Genomic DNA, 20085 nt, shown 5'->3' on the forward strand with positions numbered 1-20085 from the left:
CTTATGTGCCTTCATCGGGTATCGAACCCTGGACCCTGATGCAAAATGGTGTTACGTTATCTATTAATAGTGCCAACTGATTTGGTGTTTTAAGTCCACTTTATGCATAGTAAGGCTAATTGGGACTGGACCTACAGTTTAAAGTGAAATCCAAACCACTATGTGCTTCCACCAGGTATAGAACCCGGGATACCTTGATTACAAGGCGACGACGCTAACACTGCACAATCAGGGAGGCCCAATAGTGCCAATAAGTAAAATACTTGCACTGCCACAGTTAATTTGCACTGTTATCTTCACATTTTATCATTTCTAATTATTCCAAGAATGTGTTAGGCTACTAAAGCATACAAGTAGGAGCATTAATAGGTATCTAAGAAGACTATTAGCATTGCTTAATTCCTTGTAAAATATTCATGATCTTGTTGGCTACCCAATTTTTCCTGCTTCTCGTTGTACAACCAAGCCCTTCATTAATCCCACTAAACAGCATGCCTCTAGAATAACCCATTTCTCATACAATTATACTTCCCTATACCTCTTTTCTTAACTCTTCCACCTTTGTTATACATTTTACAGGAACTCAGAATAATGTAAAGAGTTCACAAAGTGACATCCAATATGTTGGTGCTGGTTGTCTCAAATAATTTTGAATAATCTTGCTGTAATTTTGGATCATTTAAAGAAAAGAAAACGAAATATGCAGCTTCCGCTGGCTGGAGCAGCTTTCTTCTATTGCAACATTTATTTTAATATACTTAATGTGCAAATACAGTGACAGAGATTGCACCTAATTCAAAACACTGCAATGTGCCCCGACCGTGAGTCAAACTTGGAACCCTGTTACTGATCGGGAAGTGAATTTGTGTTACGGATAATGAGTTTCCAAACCCTTCGTGCACGACAGCATGGTAGTCACGTATTTATGCTAGAACCTATTATATACCACATACTGATGGAGGAATATCCTCTACAGCATATGCTCCAGCGTAACCAAGATGAAAAACCCTTGCGGCACAGTTGCTGTTGTCAAATTTTCAATCGCAAGTGGTCAGAGGTTTGATATAATTTTTTTTTTATTTAGCATCGCTTTTCTGACATGTTTGGAAGATTGCAATGATGAGGTTGAGTGATGATGAAACTGATGAAGGAGCTCACAAAGAACATGCATGTCAAGGCTGGGATTAGATAAAGCATGGATGATGCACACAGCTGTTTACCATACAATCCTGCCCTTGCATTGCCAAAATGTGTGGAGCCATGTGTTTGAATATCATGAAGAAGAAAATGCAAAAGCAGAGGTGTAATATTTAACATGATGGAAATTTTTGACTATGAAGCAAGGCAGGGAAGTTATGCATATGGCAATTGAGCACAAACAAAGGGGAGGTAAGAGAAGAAAACAAATGACTGTCCACTTTAGATTGTAAGTTTGCCAGGGTTTTCTCATCTTGGTTGAGCCATGTAGCCAATATTTTCTTTTCCAATTGATAATATTTTGCATCCCACTTTTTAAACCAGTTATTACATTACCATTATCAGATTACATATGATTTGGTGTTTTTAGTCCACTTTATGCTCAGTAAGGCTAATCGAGACTGGACCTACAGTTTAAAGTGGAATCCGAACCACTATGTACCTCCACCAGGTATAAAGCCCAGGATCCCTTAATTACAAGGTGATGACGCTACCACTGCACCATCGGGGAGACCTAGATTACATATGAGCTTCCTATCCTATACTAAAGCTTTGCTGGGTTTACAGATACCAAGCAAAATATTTTAGTGTTACACTCCACTATAGTTGTGGTTGCACAGACAATCTGCAATGATCTGCTAGCATGCCCACTTTATCTGAACTGTAGAAACACTGGCTTTTTGTTTACAGAAGAATTATACATTCCATGTTGTGGAATTATTTAAACATACATTAAAATTCCTACAATTTATATTACTTTGCCTGACAAGTCAAGTAATGATAAAAATAAAGTGGCAATACATGATACGAGTTTGTTTTTCAGGATAGTGTAAATTGTAGGAATTTCAGCAATTTTTTTAACAAGTCCCTAACAATGGTAATATACACTTGCGTGCAAAGAAATAGACCCACCTCACACTTTTGACATAAAATGTTTGTTTTTTTCAGAAAAAAAAAATAAGAAGAAATTAAGACAATAAAAGGAGTATGAAGTATGTTGTTTGAAAGATCATTTAATAATGCTTAAAGTGAACCTAGATTTATTAACATTGCTTTATGTAACGTAATGCTTTGAAAAAAAAAAACACCATTTCAGAATAATAGAAAACTGAGTTTTCAAGAACTTAAACAATAACATATGGTAACAATTGTTAATTTCTAATAACATGTATGGCCTCCCCTTGCGCTAATAACAGCCTGCATACGATTAGGCATAAACTGAATCAAATTTAATATTCTTTCCTGTGGGATATTACGCCACTAGTCTTCTACTGCAACACAAAGTTCTGGGATTGAAGTAGGGGCAAGAACTCTGGCGCGAACTCTTTTTTTTTTTTAGCTTCTCAGAACACGTTATACGTACATAAGAACAAGTAAACATTTTATGTCAAAAGTGTGAGGTGGGTCTATTTCTTTGCACACAAGTGTACTTGTGACTGTACAAAGAAGTTGAAGACAATTAGTTACTATGGCTAGCTATGAGAATAAAACTAGGTAAGCATTTGCCACAACTAATACGACCAAGGAAAAGTGCTTGGAACACTACAGAGGCAAGTACCGGACTCCAACACACCATGACATTGTAAGATTACAGCTAAAATGCAATCTGATGACATGCAATTCCCATACAATATGAATTTTTGCTTAAAGTCCACTTTATGCACAGATAGCCTAATTGGGATGTGATCTACAATTATAGTGTGATCCGAACCAGTAGACTAACCAACTACTTGACAGCGCCCCTTGTCATAGTTTCAATCCCCAGCACCGGCAATTTTTTTTTTTCACCTGAAGACAAGAGAAGAGATGCTCCCTTGAAACATAGTGTTAGAATAATGTTAGTTTAAAGCACTAGACAATGGATAATGTCCAATTAACATTGCATGCTAATATAGAGTAATTGTCACTTGCATTCAGAGAATGGCATTTTTAGATCAAGGAATAAATAATGGAAAAAATGGATTCTCTTCATTTTAAACTGAACTCGACACCTCAAGAGTAGTCTGCATGTGCTTGAATATATAACAGAGGTATTAAATGGGGATAAAGATAAATCCTACACTTTTGTTCACAACTGGAATTATGAAACTATGCGGTCAATAGGACATTAGACTATCATGCAGAACAATTAAATTCTTCAAATGATGTCCCTGCATAAAACGGCTCTGGGGGTACACAGCCCCTCAGTACCTGGGAGGGTTAAGATGTAGGGCTGACTATGGCCAATGTTTGAATGTTTGAAGCCCTACCTATAGATCCATCCACCAAGCTTTCCGAGACCTCGGAAAATATGCAAACTACAGGCTTCCCTGTAACTTTAACTAGCGACACTAGCACCACTGCTTCCGTTCCAGGGTTTCCGATGGGTTGGCCAATCTATAACTACCTTCCTGTCTGTGTTTTCATGGCAAGGTGTGATGCAAAGATCCCAGCTTTGACATTTTTTCTTTTTTTGATCATTATTCACAAAGATAAAAACCATGCCAAAAACAGTACAGATGGTGTTCCTTTATAAATAAAAAAGCCTAGGGCTAAGCCAATACCACTTTGAAGTGATACTGATGCTTAAAAATTGTAACAATTAAAAGTTGTTCAAAATATTGATTAATACTAGTGGATGAATATTCCACTCCGATTCCAAGCATCAATTTGTGTGTTTAGCATTAAAATTTCAAAAATTACACAGAATATAAAACTACCTGTTATGTAATGCATTTTTTTCACATAACATTGGTACAAAATCAAAGGAAACTTTGAATTTTGTATAGCTTCCATGATAACTAGACTCCTTCAAAGTGTTGCATAGCATGTGAGAAATCACAAGACTGGAAAAGTGTCAGCTGGTATAATAACAATACACAGTATGGGCTCAGCCCTAAAAGAAACTGTACGCAAAATGAGAAGAGGTATTTTCCTAATAAAGTGTTCCAATTTAATAATGAAATTATGAGATGTGGTATTCTGTGTTGTAATTAGAGACCTTGATTTTTCACAACGTGATATCATCGAAAAATGCTAATTTTTACAAAAAAAAAAAGGGTTTATGTATGTGCAGTAACATTTTCTAAACATTTTTTTTCATGCATCAAAATCACAAAATAATGTGAATTTGGCATAAAACGCGATTCTCTCACGATTTTATCATTAAAACATGAAAAATTACCATGAAAATCCAACATTCACAAAAGACTGAATTCCTTCTTCGTTAACATCCCGACAAGAATGAAGTGAAATTTTTTTGCAAGCAACAGCCTGCAAGTTTTCAAGGGTGATGATAAAAGATGGAGTACGACTTGCTTTGTTTACCATAGACCTAATTTCTTTCTGGATTTTACATCAGTGTGGTGCTGTGCAAAGGTGCCTAAACTTGAAGTTACATCACATGCCAGAGCTTTGGGGTTTGAGAAAGATGGACTTCATTGCAGTGATCTGAAAATTATTATGTGCAAATGTTGCAATTGCAGTTTCGTGGGAACATTGACATTCCGAACTGATAAACACAAGAACATGTAAAAGGAAAAAATAACAATTTAGTCCAGGCATCTGTAAGCAGGTTATTGTATTAATTTAAATGGTGAATTTTTTTTTGTTAGGTATGAAATTTTGTTAAGATTAGTCAGCACATAGGATTGCAAACTTGCTTGCATAAGTAAGTGCTTTTTCTTTCAGTATGCAATAGTACACATGTTTTCTCAAAATGTACATAAAATATTTTTAGTATCTTTTATTATTAAATTTGAATGATTTGCATAGAACAAGTTCATTCCATTTTTGTTGCTTTTTCAATGTATGAGCTTTGTTACTAAAATTACCCACCCTAGGGAAGAGTTTAAAAACATATTGAAGCTAAAATTATAGGTATATTTGGCAAAAAAGTGTGCTAAAGTAAAAATGCAAATTTTGGGAAAAATAACACCGAAAAATTGAAAAAATAACACCTCATTTTGAAAAAAAATAAATGAAAAATCAAAGTCCCTATTATAATGATGTGAAGGATAAGTTTTGCAGTCAAAAATCAAATTGGTGCTAGGGAAATGTTGCTTGGCTAAAATTCATATTAATATTTTTCGAACTTAGTTACAAGTGCAGAAACAAAGTTGTTATTACAGTAGGAGCTCGTTAGATGTAATACTGTGTCCATATTAAAAGCAATACTTTAGTAACTCATACACACATACACATCTAAAGCTTCTTAAGTACAAGATGTTTCACTTACCGAATTCTTTTCTCCAGAATGCTTCGGTTTCATGATGAAGGAAGGAAATGAACAGCATATTAGTATTGGTATAATTGGATTAACTGCAATAGCAAGATGCTCAACATAACAGGTTAGATACGCATGCTATTTAATACATGCAGAAATCAGGCCGAACATGCAGGACAGAACAACTATTATTTAAAAAAAAACAACAACAAATAAAGTAACAGCAATCCTAATCTAAAACTAATAACTGAACACAAATGCACAGATAATCTTCTTGTTAAAATGGCATATTTCAAATCAATACTTCTTGTTGTGCCCTAGTACATACTTTGTAATTACCAGAATGAAAAGGAAGCTACAGATTTACAAAACACAACTGTACTACAAGAAATCCATAATCATTTACTTCTAAGTTACTCATAACTTATTTTTGTTAAGTATCAAATTAGAAACAAGATTTCTAGTATAACTCATTTTTGATTACTACAAAGATCTGTACTTGTAAACAGCCTTAGAGATTAAATTATTATCCAGAAATAAATTACAATATTCAATTTCTAGTACCAAAGGGCAAGAGTAACAATTATACATAATCCATAAACAATTACACAAAATTCTGAATAATGTTACTACTTTTGATTAAAATGCAGAAGATTCCCATTTATATCAAGCTACTTCAAAAGATGAAACAATGAGATAAAAATAAATTTATATTTCGAACAGCCATCAAGAGGGCATTTATAAGTCAGTTCTACATGTCAAACACCTTTCTAATTGTTGAAAAAAAAATTGGTTCAGAATTTCTATCAAATCTTTCCAAGTCTTTATTAGAAACCAAACCTAATGGTTAATTATGATTATCACAATCATATACACACACACACACACAACATCACAAATAGTTTAGACCCCAAGTACTATAAGCTTTCCGCATTACTACAGCAAAATAAGAAAAAAATATTAGAGGAAAACACTGATAGAGAGATGGGTGCTAATTCAATCAAAGTTTAGTCTTGTGTTTGCAGGATACTGTATCTAGATTGTTTCTTGTACAGTCATGGACAGTTCTGGGTTGTAATGAATGCATTGACTTTCAATGGAATCATTACAACCCAGCAGTGTCTGTGACTGTACAACTATCTAGGTAATGAATGAACACAACTTGACTTTGCATACTATTATACTCTCATTGAGATATCCTAATATCAAACCAAGAATAACTTTGCAATTTCAGTTTCAATAAAAAGCTAAAAGTACACAGTGGCCAAGGATGCAAGGGTAGTTCATACCTGAAGAATATTCTAAATAATGTTTTGTTGGTTTACCAGGCTGCTAGGCAGGAACTGGTAATAAGTCAATTTGCAAGAAGAAGGCATGACGGGTTGGTTGCACATTCGATTACATGAGCGTCGAATAACATGGGTACCTGGAAACTACAGCGCCTAGAATAACGTAGTGTGGAAAACGGCATGCTTCTGTGCTCTCTGGTTGGTTCCACTCGAAAATGATCCGCTAGAGGCGCTGGTGTTGACCCCGGTGCTTGGTGTTCGACTGTTTATAATGGAAGTAAATGGAGTTTTCGTTGAAACATCTGATTCTTTTACATGAAGCATTTCTATGAATGTAATAATTGCTATGATATTTGGTACAGTGGTCACGAAGATATTAACAAACATTCTAGACAGTCGACCACGTCCTGTTATCGTCATACTTTCGTTAATAATACGGGAGAAAAAATACGCGTGGAATGTTCTTGGCACCTAAATTTTTGTGTATGAATTAGGTTCATTATTATTATCATCACATCATTTCTTTTAAAGATATACACACTGAAGCATTTGTACTTTGGATATTTACTGTCTCTTTTCTTCCACTTTAAACTAATCGCGGCGATGATAATAATGATGATTGCATGAAACGACAAGGGGAACCCCACAAAACTTTCTTAGTGGCATCGACATGAGTGTAAGGCAACTTTCAAACCAATGGGACAAGCGACACGGGATGTTCACACTGTCACACTAGTGACACACACTCCCAGACTGTAAAATAGCATTCATTGCACATGAGAGTCCAAACAGCAAACAACACGTTCATATGGCGTATTTGCGTGCTACTTGTTACTTCGGTCGGAAAGCTCCTTAAAGGAAGTGTGCTGAGACCGAAGCGACACGCTACAGGGGGAGTTCCCAACTAAGTGACAAGCGACATGGTGCCTTCAGTCTATTAGCAAGCGTTGCTTGTGAACAACAGATAGGCGACACGATAAACTGCACATTACAACAACAGATCTAGGCAACACGATAAGCCACGCGTGTCGCTTTGTCGCTTCTGCGTCGCTCAAACTGGGCCACTTCCTCAATAGCTTGCAACATGTTGCCGTGGTTTGTTGTTCGCGCATACGCGATGCAATGAGTGTCTTGCTTTAGTGAGATTGCGCACCAAAGCGACAAGCGGCACGCAACACTTATCGCTTGAGGATTTCACCAACCGAACGCTGGCCTGTGCTTCCCGTCATGCCGCTACGATGTGAAATGTTGCTCTTGATTGGCTCGTTTCCAAGCAACATGTGTCACTTCGGTATGAAAGTTGCCTTGGACCGAATGACCCGTGTCGCTTTGGTGTGAAATCCTCGTATTGTTTGTCGCGTGTCGCTTTGGTGTAAAATCTCCTTGAAGAAACGGTGCAGTCAGAGCTTTGTCCCTACGGTTCGAAAGGCTGCAATGATTTCCTACTGCTCGCTTTCAAGCGACATTTGTGGTTTGCCGCCTCGGTATGAAATATCTCTCAGGATACTATTTATATTCTAATAACATAGAAAAGTAAACTCTAATACACAGTCCAAGACCTGACGTCCAGAATCACATTGCGATGTTTCTTCTTGTGTTACGCATGCTGTTTATTTATTAATTTTATTTTACTTTTCTTTCCAAATTTATGCCATTTCGTGACTGCAAATCACTCCACAAATATAACTGTTTCCGTCAATTCACTTACTGCCTTTCTAGAGAAACAAATCTACACAATATATTCCAAAAACTAACTAAGTCGCATTACTTTCATAACAAAATTAGCACCAGGGTCGATCGCACTGCCATCTACTTGTCGTCGTCTCGGGGAACCAGTTTCTTGGGTCGTTTTCCACACTACGATATTCAAGGTGCTGTACTGGAAATCCTGGGGGGTAAAGGCGGTCAGGGGCGTGATGCTGATCACATCACCCCCACTCATGACCGGATCAAGAAAGTGTGGGGCATTACCCCCACACCCCCTATACGCCTTCATGGCATGGTGCTAAGCACAGGGGAGCACTTCTTTTTTTAATACATTAAATAAACCTTTCTCCCCTTCCTCCAAACCCTATACAAGATCATGAATACAGGAATACTGTAACTATACATAAGGTAATCTTCGGTATCAGTTGCTGTGTTTTCCAGCATTAGAATTTTCACAGGTGATAGTTTTTTTATGCTTATCTACAATGATGAATTCTAGAAAGCAAATGGGTGTCCTAAAACAAACATGTTATTTAAATATATTTCGTGGCATGTTACTAATATTTTTCATGTAAAAAAAAAGGCAAAGGTATTCTCTATTAGGGGATGTTACCAATCAAATCAGCTACCATAATTTAAAATATTTTGGTACATAGGGAGCGCAGAGGAAATGACCCCCAAAATTCTCAATGCCTTCCACTTTAGACATGATTATTTGCCAATCGGGTTAAAAATTATGGACACTCGGGTTTGGACTCCAACTAAAAATTAACCAGTAGACCTACATAAAAATTGAGCTTATTCAATTCTACATTAAGCTGCGGTAACCAATTTTCTTTTCAAGTATGTCTTCGATTTTTTAATTGTCGTGAGAACAAAAAAGTGGCATTCTGTTTGGTGTTTCCAAAATGACTGTTCTCTTTGAATTTCTATAAATAAATAAAAAAAAAACTTGTGGTCCGATTGTGATGAAATTTACATACAGTGCAGGTAGAAAGGTTTTAAATACAATTCTTAATTCATTTTTTTTTAAAATTGGCCAAAAAATAAAAGGTTCTATCAATTTTGTGAAACAACTTTTTCTTAATATTGGGTAGTGTTACAAATACGACCTTGGTCTTGTTTTGAAGCCACTTTTAAAACCCATTATCACTGTCAATTCACATTGTGAAACCGATTTTATACAGGTTTCTATTCTACGGAGTAAAGATGTGTGTTGAACATGGCAACATTGCTCGCAGAAACAGCCTGCAGTTTCCACGGTTTAATGGGATTCGCTTTACTGATAGCAGCTGAGCAGGAGCTAAGACACGAGCTGAAAGAGGCTCTACAACTTTGTGCAACAAGCAGTTGAAAAAGATTTAAAGAATTCAGAATATAGTTTGCTGCAAATGTGTAGCAATTCCTGATGTCATAGAGCATAGGGGGAACAGTTTAAATTCAGAGAAACTGACGTCCTGGTTTATTTAAAGGTTAATTTGATTAATTTTACTTGGCTTTTCTGCCTCTTTTGACTAACCGCGAAGATGAGAATGAGTGATGATACTGATGAAGGGACACTCACAAAACACCTATGCCAGGATTCGAACCTGGGACCGCTGCATCGTTGCATGCTGTGTACAAGATCCTTTTCAAATGAAAAAATAATATTTACCTACCCCGTGCTAGTTATGATACAATCTCAACTCCTTACCACATGAAATATGCAACCCAACTACTTAATTTCACTATAAGCTTCAGCTTCAGGTTTAAATCAGATGCCGCCAAAAAAAAAATCAATTTGGAGAATTCACGCTCCTTTTTAATTTTTTTATGTAGCTATTTCTTGTTGGGGAGAATAGGTTAAGCAAGAACAAACACAAAGCAGCAACTAAGCCTTATGTAAGATTTCAACCCAAAGTATATAGCTTTGCAAAGGAATATGCTAGTCGCTAGATAATGGAGGCAGGATTAATTATTACATCCTTTAACTTCGCAATGTTGATAGAGGAAACTGTAGCTCGGGCACATTAACATACCTTGTACTCAGAAGGTTTTCGGCTTCGTCTGGCGTCATTGTTTCTGGTTCGGTGCCTGGCTTCTTCTCAACTGTTTCTATTATCGAATCTGATGGATTATCTATGGTAATGTTCAACTCCTGCATATGCCCATTAGTAATTGGTTCTATTGTACTTGGAATGGCTGAGACCTTCAATGAAAAAGTTATTTAAAAATCATTGATCAATAATATAAAATTAAACAAAAATTATAATATAAGACACAACACAGAGCTGTTTAAATCATAATTCACGACATCTCTATAAATATCAGAGAAGATTAGAATTACCTGATGTTTTATGAGACAATGTAACAAATAGTTATTATTATTATTTTTTAAAAGTTTTAAAAATGATCTACATGTAGGAACCTACATCATGGGAACTTTTGGATGCTCCAAAGAATTGAGGAAAAGCAAAATAAAAGAATGGAGAATGTGATATGGACTGACACACTGTACTGGAACAAGATGGTGAAAAATAATCCTGGGGTTGAACAGATTCTTTCAGGATACTGACCAGGCGAGTTCTGGAAATTATTTCTGAGCTTTCGAGGGCTAATGTCACTCTCATCTTCAGGGTAGTCTCTCTACGTTTTAAGTTTCAGTTTCTAGTCCACTTTATGCACAGATAGGCTAATTGGGATTGGACCGACATTTTAAAGTGGGACCCGAACTGCTATGTGCCTCCACTGGCTATTGAACCCGGCACCCCTTGATTTCATGACAATGACGTTACCAGGATGCCATTGAGGAGGTAGAACCTTGAATCAACTTCAACCTTGAAGATGATTGACTTGGGGGGGGGGGGGAGCAATCCAAAATGTTTACAGTAAAAATTCTTCTCCTGTGAATCTCTATTTCTGCACCACTGCACATTTGAAAAGTAGGAGCTTGAAAACCTTGCATCCTGATAGGCTAGGTTAAAAGGGCATCTTTTGCTGATATGAAGCAGAAAAACCAGCTGTGATTTTTCCAGCCCTTTCTTGATTATGATCTCCATTTTGAAACATTTAAATTGATCACAACTGTCCATCTTATCACTTTCGTTACACAATTGCAATAGTAAAGATTTTTGTTGTTAAAATAAAAATGGATGTTATCAGTACTGGGGGTGGTGTTTTTTTTCTTTTTTTTTTTACCCTTTAGGTTAATTGTGATGATGAGGATGGATGATGCTCATGCCAGAACTCAAACCACGGACCATAGGTGGTGAGATTGTGAGTCTAGTACTCAATGCGCTCCATCAGCAATGTGACTATGGGATCACAGGACAACTTCAGTTTCAATTTGCTGTTGATAAAGATCAATTTTGATTGGCTGAAACATTGAGAATTTTTTATCAACTTCTGCTGTTCCTTTTGACGACCATTGCAAATAGTTAGATCCAAAACAATCTAACACGGTTATTTTTAGTGGTTTTTATTTTATTTTATCTGCAACGCTTCATTCTGGTTTCCCAGAACTTTATCAAGCTACACTATGATATATGTACATACAATAAAACAACCTCGCTTGGCTAGTCACACTACACTTCTGTAAGTTCTGGGAAACCAGAACAAAACGTTGCAGATACAATAAAATAAAAACCACTAAAAATAACAGTGTTAGATTATTTTGCATCTACAGGGTGGCTACAAACAAGCAGAAATGAAATTCCCTGACTTTTCCAGGTTTTCCAGGACAAAATTTACATTTTCCCCTGACAATTACAAACTAAACTAAATCAATGTTTTTGCAAATTGAAATAATAAACTCATACAGATCCAGGTATGGATTTGTTAAGTACCAATATTATTTTCTATGACATTGACTGAATTTCTCTATTCTCTATGATTTGAATTCAAACTGCAAAATAGTGAACTTGGAAAATTATTACAATTCACAAGCTAGGGAAGGATTACGGAATTTTGTCATACGCAGTAAGTTTAAAATAAAATACTTGATTATTTTTAAAGTTACGACTCAATGAATAAAGCAAACAACTTAACTCTTGCATATAACTGAAACAATTGAATCGAACAAAATAAAGTGTCATATTTCCTTACATTATCAATGGGATTTCTGCTTCAGTACAGTATATCCAAGTGAAGTACTGTGAAACTGACAACATGCAGTTATACCACTAATGCTGTCGAAAAGGGTATGTAGGTATTAGAAATTTAACGCAAAGAATTTATAGAATTACATTGTATAGGTACCTGATTTAGCTAACCATACATTAAAACAGGAACACACTAATAATAAAAGCTTCTTAAAGTTCACATATACGACGGGCATCCTGAAAAAAGCTCCAATGGTGCCTATACGCAGCACTGGTGGTCAGAGATAGACACACACCCATGCAGACAGGAAGAAGTGGCATGTAGCAGTAATCTGGTACAGTTGCAATGCAACCGTTTTAGGACAGTTCTAGGTTAAAGATTGCAGCTGTCATACAGTCTCCCACCGAGCCTAGCCTACAATGCACACTCAGAATTTGGCACAGAGCCACCAGCAATTGTGTGAGGTGTGCAGACCGGACGTCGTGTATGGTCAGACGATGGTGCAGACAATTCACGGAAGGCCAATCGAATGTGCACAACCCCATACAGCTGAGTACACACAGGCCCTTTGCATCACTTCAGTTGAGAGATCTTGGACCACTCCCTGTACAGCCCTGGCCTTGAATGTACCGACTTTCATCTCTTTGTTTAACTGAAGAGGTTTGTGGCAGGGTAGTGCGGTAGAGATAGTTCCAGTCTTTGCTGTCCGACACATATACCATGGGTATACAAAATTTAGTGCCATGCTATGACAAATGCCAGAACAACGGTGGCGATTATGCCGAAAATTAGGTTGAGACTCACTGTTACTAATGCAATAAATTACAACTGATATTCATGATTTATTTATGCCTAATCGGTAGGGACCTTGATATTTTGTTATTTGTTTTCAAATTGGTGTATTTTCTTATTTTTTACTATACGGTGTTATTTTTCTCAAAATTCACATTTTCATTTTAGCACATTTTCTGGCAAATATCTGAAAATATTCCTTCATGGTGTTTTTAAACTACTGTTTCAAATTGTAAGTCACATGGCTTACGCCTCTTCGTGAGAGTTCTTTTTGGAAAGTTATTTTCCATACCCCTTTCTTTAATTTTAAGGTAAGGATTTTAGATAATGGAGTTTCCCCCATATATACCGAAGGGTGCATAATGACCATAAGTGGCGACGCACCCAAAAAAATTAAAATCAATCAATCTCACGTGACAGATACCGATATATAATGGCACCAAAAAATTGGCATTATCTTTTTTTGACTTGTCAGTATTAAGTTTCCCAAAATTCGCTTTTTTGTTTTAGAACATTTATCTGCCAAATATACCGAAACTTAATACTCCATTGTGCTTTTAAACGATTATTTTAAATTGTAGATCACATGGTCTACGTATTTTCGTGACAGTTTGATATGTTGGAACAGATTTTTGAGGAAGTAAAAGTAAAGTGCTCCCCTGCACTTTTTCATGAAGGTGTATAAGGGTGTGGAGTTAGGGCCCCACACTTTCTTGATCACGGCTAAAGGTGGGGGTGATGTGATAAGCACCATGCTCCTGGCTACCTTTATCCCACAGTTTCCTCAAGGTACCAGCTTCATATGATGCTGGGTGGGTGCCGGAGCAGTTTGAATAGGCGGAAAACATCCCGGTTCTCCCACAGGGGATCGACCCCGGGTCTCTTGCATAGTAGTCAGATGCCCTAACGACTGAGCTCCATTATTACTCACTTGACAAATGCCGATGGAGCGCACTTAGCTTGGTAATTCAAAACATATCTCGTGCGACAAATACGAGGATGTGGATCCCGTGTGACAGTAGATACGCATTCGATCTCCTGTTAGAACCCTGCCACTTTTCTCTGTGATGCAAATGGTTTTGATAGAACTTGAAAAAATCCTGGGAAATACATGATTTAATGTGGCTGTCGGAATTATTCCTTGTACATATAACTCTATAGTTTACTCTTGAGTAAAATGTTGGAAAACTTGCATGTTCTATGTACACAAACAGGCCTAGAAAAGACAAGAATGTTGGATTTCATGGAAATTTTTCGTTGTTTTAGGTCACTTCTTTTAAAAAAAAAAATCGTTAAAAACGCCAACAATTCACATTTTATGACAAATTCGCATTATTTCGATATTTAGAAAGGGTGAAAAATGTGTCCAGACATCACTGCACATTCCTAAACATAACTTCGCTGCAATTACCATTTTTCACGGTTTTGGCGTTTCGAAAAATCAATCGGAAATTACTTTCTGGTCACCCCTCGTATAAATCAGTAGATGGAAATTGAAAATTTAGCAGAGCCGGCAGAAAAAAGTCAATTCTTGAAGAAAGTGATTTGCTTTTATGATTGAATGATTCGAGTAAATATGATATTAAAATATTTACGTATTTATTATTAGTATTTTATTTCATAATATTGGACATTAACCTTACTCAGTGAGAGATTAATGACCATCTCTCACGAGTTTAAACAGACAGGACAGAGAATGGTGTTAATTTCATTGCAATACTAGTGTTGCAGTAAATTTGAGGTTGGGAACATGCACTTGCCAATTTTTATAACGTTCACCAATGCAGATTTATGTTTCACTTTTTTGTGATAGTATTCAATATATATCCAGTTTTGTTGGATTCTAAGAATAGTGCAATGTGATTGTAAACGTATGTTAACTTGTGCAAAACCAGTAATGTGTCAGGATGATGAAAGAAAACCTTTGTAAGCACTGCTACATTAAATGAGGTGAAGTGAGCCAGAAGAGTAATAAAATTCCAGCAGCATATTTGCAGTCTTGTTTATGCATACGATTTTTGTTGGATGTTGCAGTCCGAAGACATCGAACAAAAATCATAAGAGTCACATGCATGCAATTTCTGTCACATGTTGTAGTGAGATACTTTGTCGGGTGCCGATATTCGACAAAAATCAGGTGCATCAATGGAACCTATTTGTTTCAATGTTCCTTCAATTTGCGCAACAAAATGTCTTACTACGACGTCCGACAACTATCGGACGGTGCCACACGCTCCCATCCCCTCCATCTGTTGACAGTTCTGTCTCCTTACTACTCTCCCATACGGACAAGAAAAAATGATAATTCAATGCATTTTCCACGTAATATTTAGAGGCTTAACCTTTACTCCCTCGATGATATTATATGGTATCATCAGAGTGAGGTTGTTCTGACCCGATGAAACCATATGGTATCATGGTGCAGATTACGACATGAATGTGCTTTTTGGACACTCATACTCTTCTGTTTGGGTTGAAACTCTGACACAGGTCTGGAGCAAGCCTGGGCAAATTCATATTGATGATCAACCTCCCCCCCCCCTCTCCGCAACATATCCATGACACATTTCCGAATAGTTTCACATTTTGACTCATTATTCAACTTGTATGGCACCCAGGAACATGAAACAAGTTTTAATCTCTTTGGAATCGTCCATTCTTTGAAGAGAATACTAAGGTTTGCGCCTTCTCCCGAAAATAGCGAGAGAAGAGGGGTGAAAACTCCCAGATTTTTTTTTCCATTGAAATTCGGTGGTCACGCCCCCAAACCCCCCCTTCCTCGATTTGGCGATCTTAATTGTACACGGTTGCATGCTATGATGTTTTAGCTGCAAAACAAAACTTATCCGAAGTAGATTGCTCCCATAGTACTAGAGTTATAACAATTTTCCTCCAAAAATGCTAATTACCTATTTTTCGTAAAAAAAAAAAAAAAAAGAAATCACATTTTGGCTTATTATTCAACTTGTATGACACCCAAGAACATGAAACATGTTTCATTCTCTTGAGAAATGTCCATTCTTTAAAAAGAATACTCAAGTTCGCGCCTTCTTCCCAAATAGCGGGAGAAGAGGGGGCAAACTCCACATTTTTGTTTTTTTCATTGAAATTCGGGGGTCGCGCCCCCAGACCCCCTTCCTTGGTTCGGCGTTCTGAATTGTACACGGTTGCATGCTACGATGTTTTAGCTGAAAAACAAAACTTATCCGAAGTAGATTGCTCCCATAGTGACTGAGTTATAACAATCTTCCTCCAAAAATGCTAATTACCTATTTTTCATAAAAAACAACAACAAGAAATCACATTTTAGCTTATTATTCAACTTGTATGACACCCTAGAACATGAAACATGTTTCATTCTCTTGAGAAATGTCCATTCTTTAAAAAGAATACTAAAGTTCGCACCTTCTTCCCAAATAGCAGGAGAAGAGGGGAGACTTTTAGGTTTTTCCATTGAAATTCAGGGGACATGCCCCCCCCCCCAAGCCCCCTTCCTCGGTCCGGTGTTCTAAATTGTATACGGTTGCATGCGCTGATGTTTTAGCTGCAAAACAAAAGTTATCCAAAGTAGATTGCTCCCATAGTGCCCGAGTTATAACAATTTTCGTCAAAAGAGTGTTCGAAGTAAATGAAGACGATATTCCCTGACATTTCCCTGACTTTTTTTGATACCTCAAATTCCCTGACTTTTCCCGGTTTTCCAGGTTTTCCAGGTCTGTCGCCACCCTGATCTATAAAAAAGTGGTTATGCAAACCTTTAAGAAGAACATAGATATTGCAACTAGTTAAGAATGAAGATAAATTATTTGTTTTTCCTTTATTTCTCTAGTTGTTATGTATTATGATTTTCAACTAATTATACATGTGCCTGAAGACTGTTGTTGAGACTGAAAACTAGGGTTTTGTGTGCAAACTCTTAGAAATTAAGTTACAAAAAGTATGTAGTTAACAAAAATTAAGTGTGAATTTTGTAATTAGCAAATTATGAGTTAGTGCATTATATTACAGTGGACTGACTCTCTTCAATTTGAACTCCAAGGGGACCCGAAAAATGTTCGAATTATCAAAAAATCAAATTAATAAAAACATCATGTCATTAAAGATGGAAAAACTTCTGTTTGAATTAACTTAATAATTCAAATTATCCAGGTTCAAAATTAAGAGAGTCCACTGTATCTGTTGCACGAACTTGAAAAACAGAAAACTTACATTTATTTAAGCCACTTACACAATATTTTGTGACAATCATATTGCCTTGAAATGAAATAAGCACTAGCCTAGATCTGACAATTTTCTTACGAAAATCAAGAATATAGATGTCAACTTACTCCGATGTTGGCTCTCACAATAGATGCACACATTTTCATCTATTAAAAAATATAAATAATGATAGTAATAATTGTAAAAGCAAATATGAGGCACATCCAATAAATAACGAGGCAGAGGATATTACATGAAAAGTATGGTAGTTTGAAATGGGTCAATGGGTCCGAACTGGAGGTGCAGGTGTGACGAAACTGATTCGTGCAAGTTTTCCCGCTAGATGGCGTTACGTGTTTGGCAAGATATGTCCAAAGGCTGCTAACCAAGCACCAGCTATGTCCAGTCATTCCGTGTTTCACTGCGATGCGTCATGGAGTCATCCAAAGAGGAGTAGCAGTGTTTTGTGCACTTCTTGACAACGGAAGGTGTAGGGAACCACTCCTTGTTGCTACGCATGGTGCTACGGTCAATGCCCAGCAGTATTGTGAAACATTCACAAAGCTCAGGAAGGCAATCAAATCGAACATCCCAGTCACCTTTCTCGTGGTGTCGTCCTATTGCATGACAACGCTAAACCACACACAGCCAACACAACAAAAGAATGTCTGAAAAAATTCAAATGGGAAGTCCTGAGTCACCCACCCTATAGTCCAGATCTGTCCCCATGTGACTTCCACATCTTTGGTGAGCTCAAAAAAGTACTGCGGGGACAACGGTTTCAATTGGACGACGACGTCAAGGAGTACGTGCGCAATTGGTTCCAACAGCAGCCAAAGGAGTTCTACGAGCATACCATTTTGCGACTGGTGTCACAATGGGATAAATGCCTAAACAGTGGCGGACAATACTCCTGAGGTTCGTTACGTACGTAATGTGAAATGTCCTCTGCTTCGTTATTTATTGACTGAGCCTAATATAAGTGCATTCTTGATACTTTTAAGTGCATTCTCCATACTTACATGCTGATTGCTCACTGCTAACACATCTTCATGATTTATAAACGCTGATTTAGGTTCATCTATTTTCTCTAATACTGTGTGATCTATAATTTCATCGTCCTCATCTTCTGCATCTGCATACTCCACATCCTCCAGATAACTACCCGGAGACAAATGTGCAAGAATGCCATCGTGGGTCGTACCACATGCTACAACTACCGGGTCGGTTGGCCCTAAGCCTGCAGCCGACACTGTCAACTGCACAGACGACACTTTCCGTATCTCTTCGGACTGTTCTTCCTCTGTTATTTCTTCTGCATCTGGAAGCCTGCTCTGCTCATTCAAGTAATTGCTCCTGTTACATTCTTGCAGTACCACATTGGAAACAACCTGAGTCTTTCCGACGATTCCGTGAGTGATGGAAAACCCGTTCTCCTCCTCCTCATCCTTCTCGAAACATGTGGTGTCATTATCTCGACCTGAAGATTTAAGAAAATGTGTAAGTGCATTGAAATGGTACCTAGAAGACTACCAATACAAATATATGAAAATACATCAATGGGAAATTCCATGAAAACAGACAAATTAGAAAATTTGATTTAGGTTTGGTAACAGCACATACATGATCCACAACTACAAAAGTGTAGTGGCAATGTTGATGTTTGCTGAAATGGCAGCCTAGGAAATATGCTTCCCGAAGAAACTGCATTAACTAACACTATATAACATAACTGACCCCCCCCAAAAAAAACAATGAGTTTGTAATCTTAGTGTCTACATACATTTCTTGTACTTGCACTCGTATCTAAATACATTGAGCTATTGAGAATGGCATTGAACAATTTAGATGCAAATCATGGTGTGCACATTTTTCACGAGGATTCCTCTTTAGATTTTGAAGTTAGAGACGATTTCAATTTTGAAGGGGGAAATAGTGTATTTATTGTTTAGGTTATTGATCATTTCTATATTGCATATTGAACACATATTTTTACATAATTTACTAACAAATTGTTACCGAAAATCATAACTGTGAGAAAAATATGAAATGTAACATATTATATTATATATCTAAGGAAAGAAGTTTTGTAGATTTCGGGAAGGTTTTGTTAATAACAAAAACTTGGAAACAGTTTTTTTGTGTGTTCTATTTTTTGCAAAAAAGTTAGGTGTGACCATTATGTGAAACTTGACAGTTTAGCGAACATTGTTCTGGTCTGAAAAATAAAGTTAACACATTGTGCATTATAGTTGAAATATTAGACTTGAGAAAATTTACAGTGTTGCAAATACATACTTAAAATGTTATCTTCTCTGTCCTAAGATTTTTTGCCGCCATCATTGGTTTCCTTCTTCTCTGTTTACCTTTTAAGTGGCGAGATGAACAGAATTATGCCATTCGACAATTAAGCGATGAAAGATTATAAACCAATTTTTGGACTGAAGAAACTTAATGCAATGATTATGCGGTATTGTCAGAGTCGATATAATTAATGTACATCAAGCCAATAATTGCATACAAATTGTTGATTGATTGATTGATTGATTTAGTTTATTTTACTTCGCGTTTTGTGCCTCTTGGCTAATTTGCGAAGATGGGGATGAGTGATGAAAG

At 36.8% G+C, this 20085-nt stretch overlaps 1 protein-coding gene across 10 annotated transcripts in view; it reads right to left on the reverse strand.

Moving 5' to 3' along the window:
• The window catches only part of Spn (protein phosphatase 1 regulatory subunit spinophilin), a 182201-nt gene that overhangs the window by 59586 nt on the left and 102530 nt on the right, over nucleotides 1-20085 (reverse strand). For 9 of the 10 annotated variants that reach the window (XM_083129969.1, XM_083129904.1, XM_083129960.1 and 6 more), the window contains 3 exons: nucleotides 18492-18949; nucleotides 10416-10585; nucleotides 5414-5434 (listed from right to left, as the gene is read on the reverse strand). In XM_083129969.1, coding sequence (XP_082986095.1) covers nucleotides 5414-5434; nucleotides 10416-10585; nucleotides 18492-18949 — 649 coding nt within the window. The remainder of the gene's footprint in view (nucleotides 1-5413; nucleotides 5435-10415; nucleotides 10586-18491; nucleotides 18950-20085) is intronic. The other variant, XM_083129922.1, reaches the window with a different exon arrangement.

The sequence above is a fragment of the Lepisma saccharinum genome, chromosome 1 (genome assembly GCF_977018435.1).
Source record: "Lepisma saccharinum chromosome 1, izLepSacc3.1, whole genome shotgun sequence".
Classification (NCBI taxonomy): Eukaryota; Metazoa; Arthropoda; class Insecta; order Zygentoma; family Lepismatidae; genus Lepisma; species Lepisma saccharinum.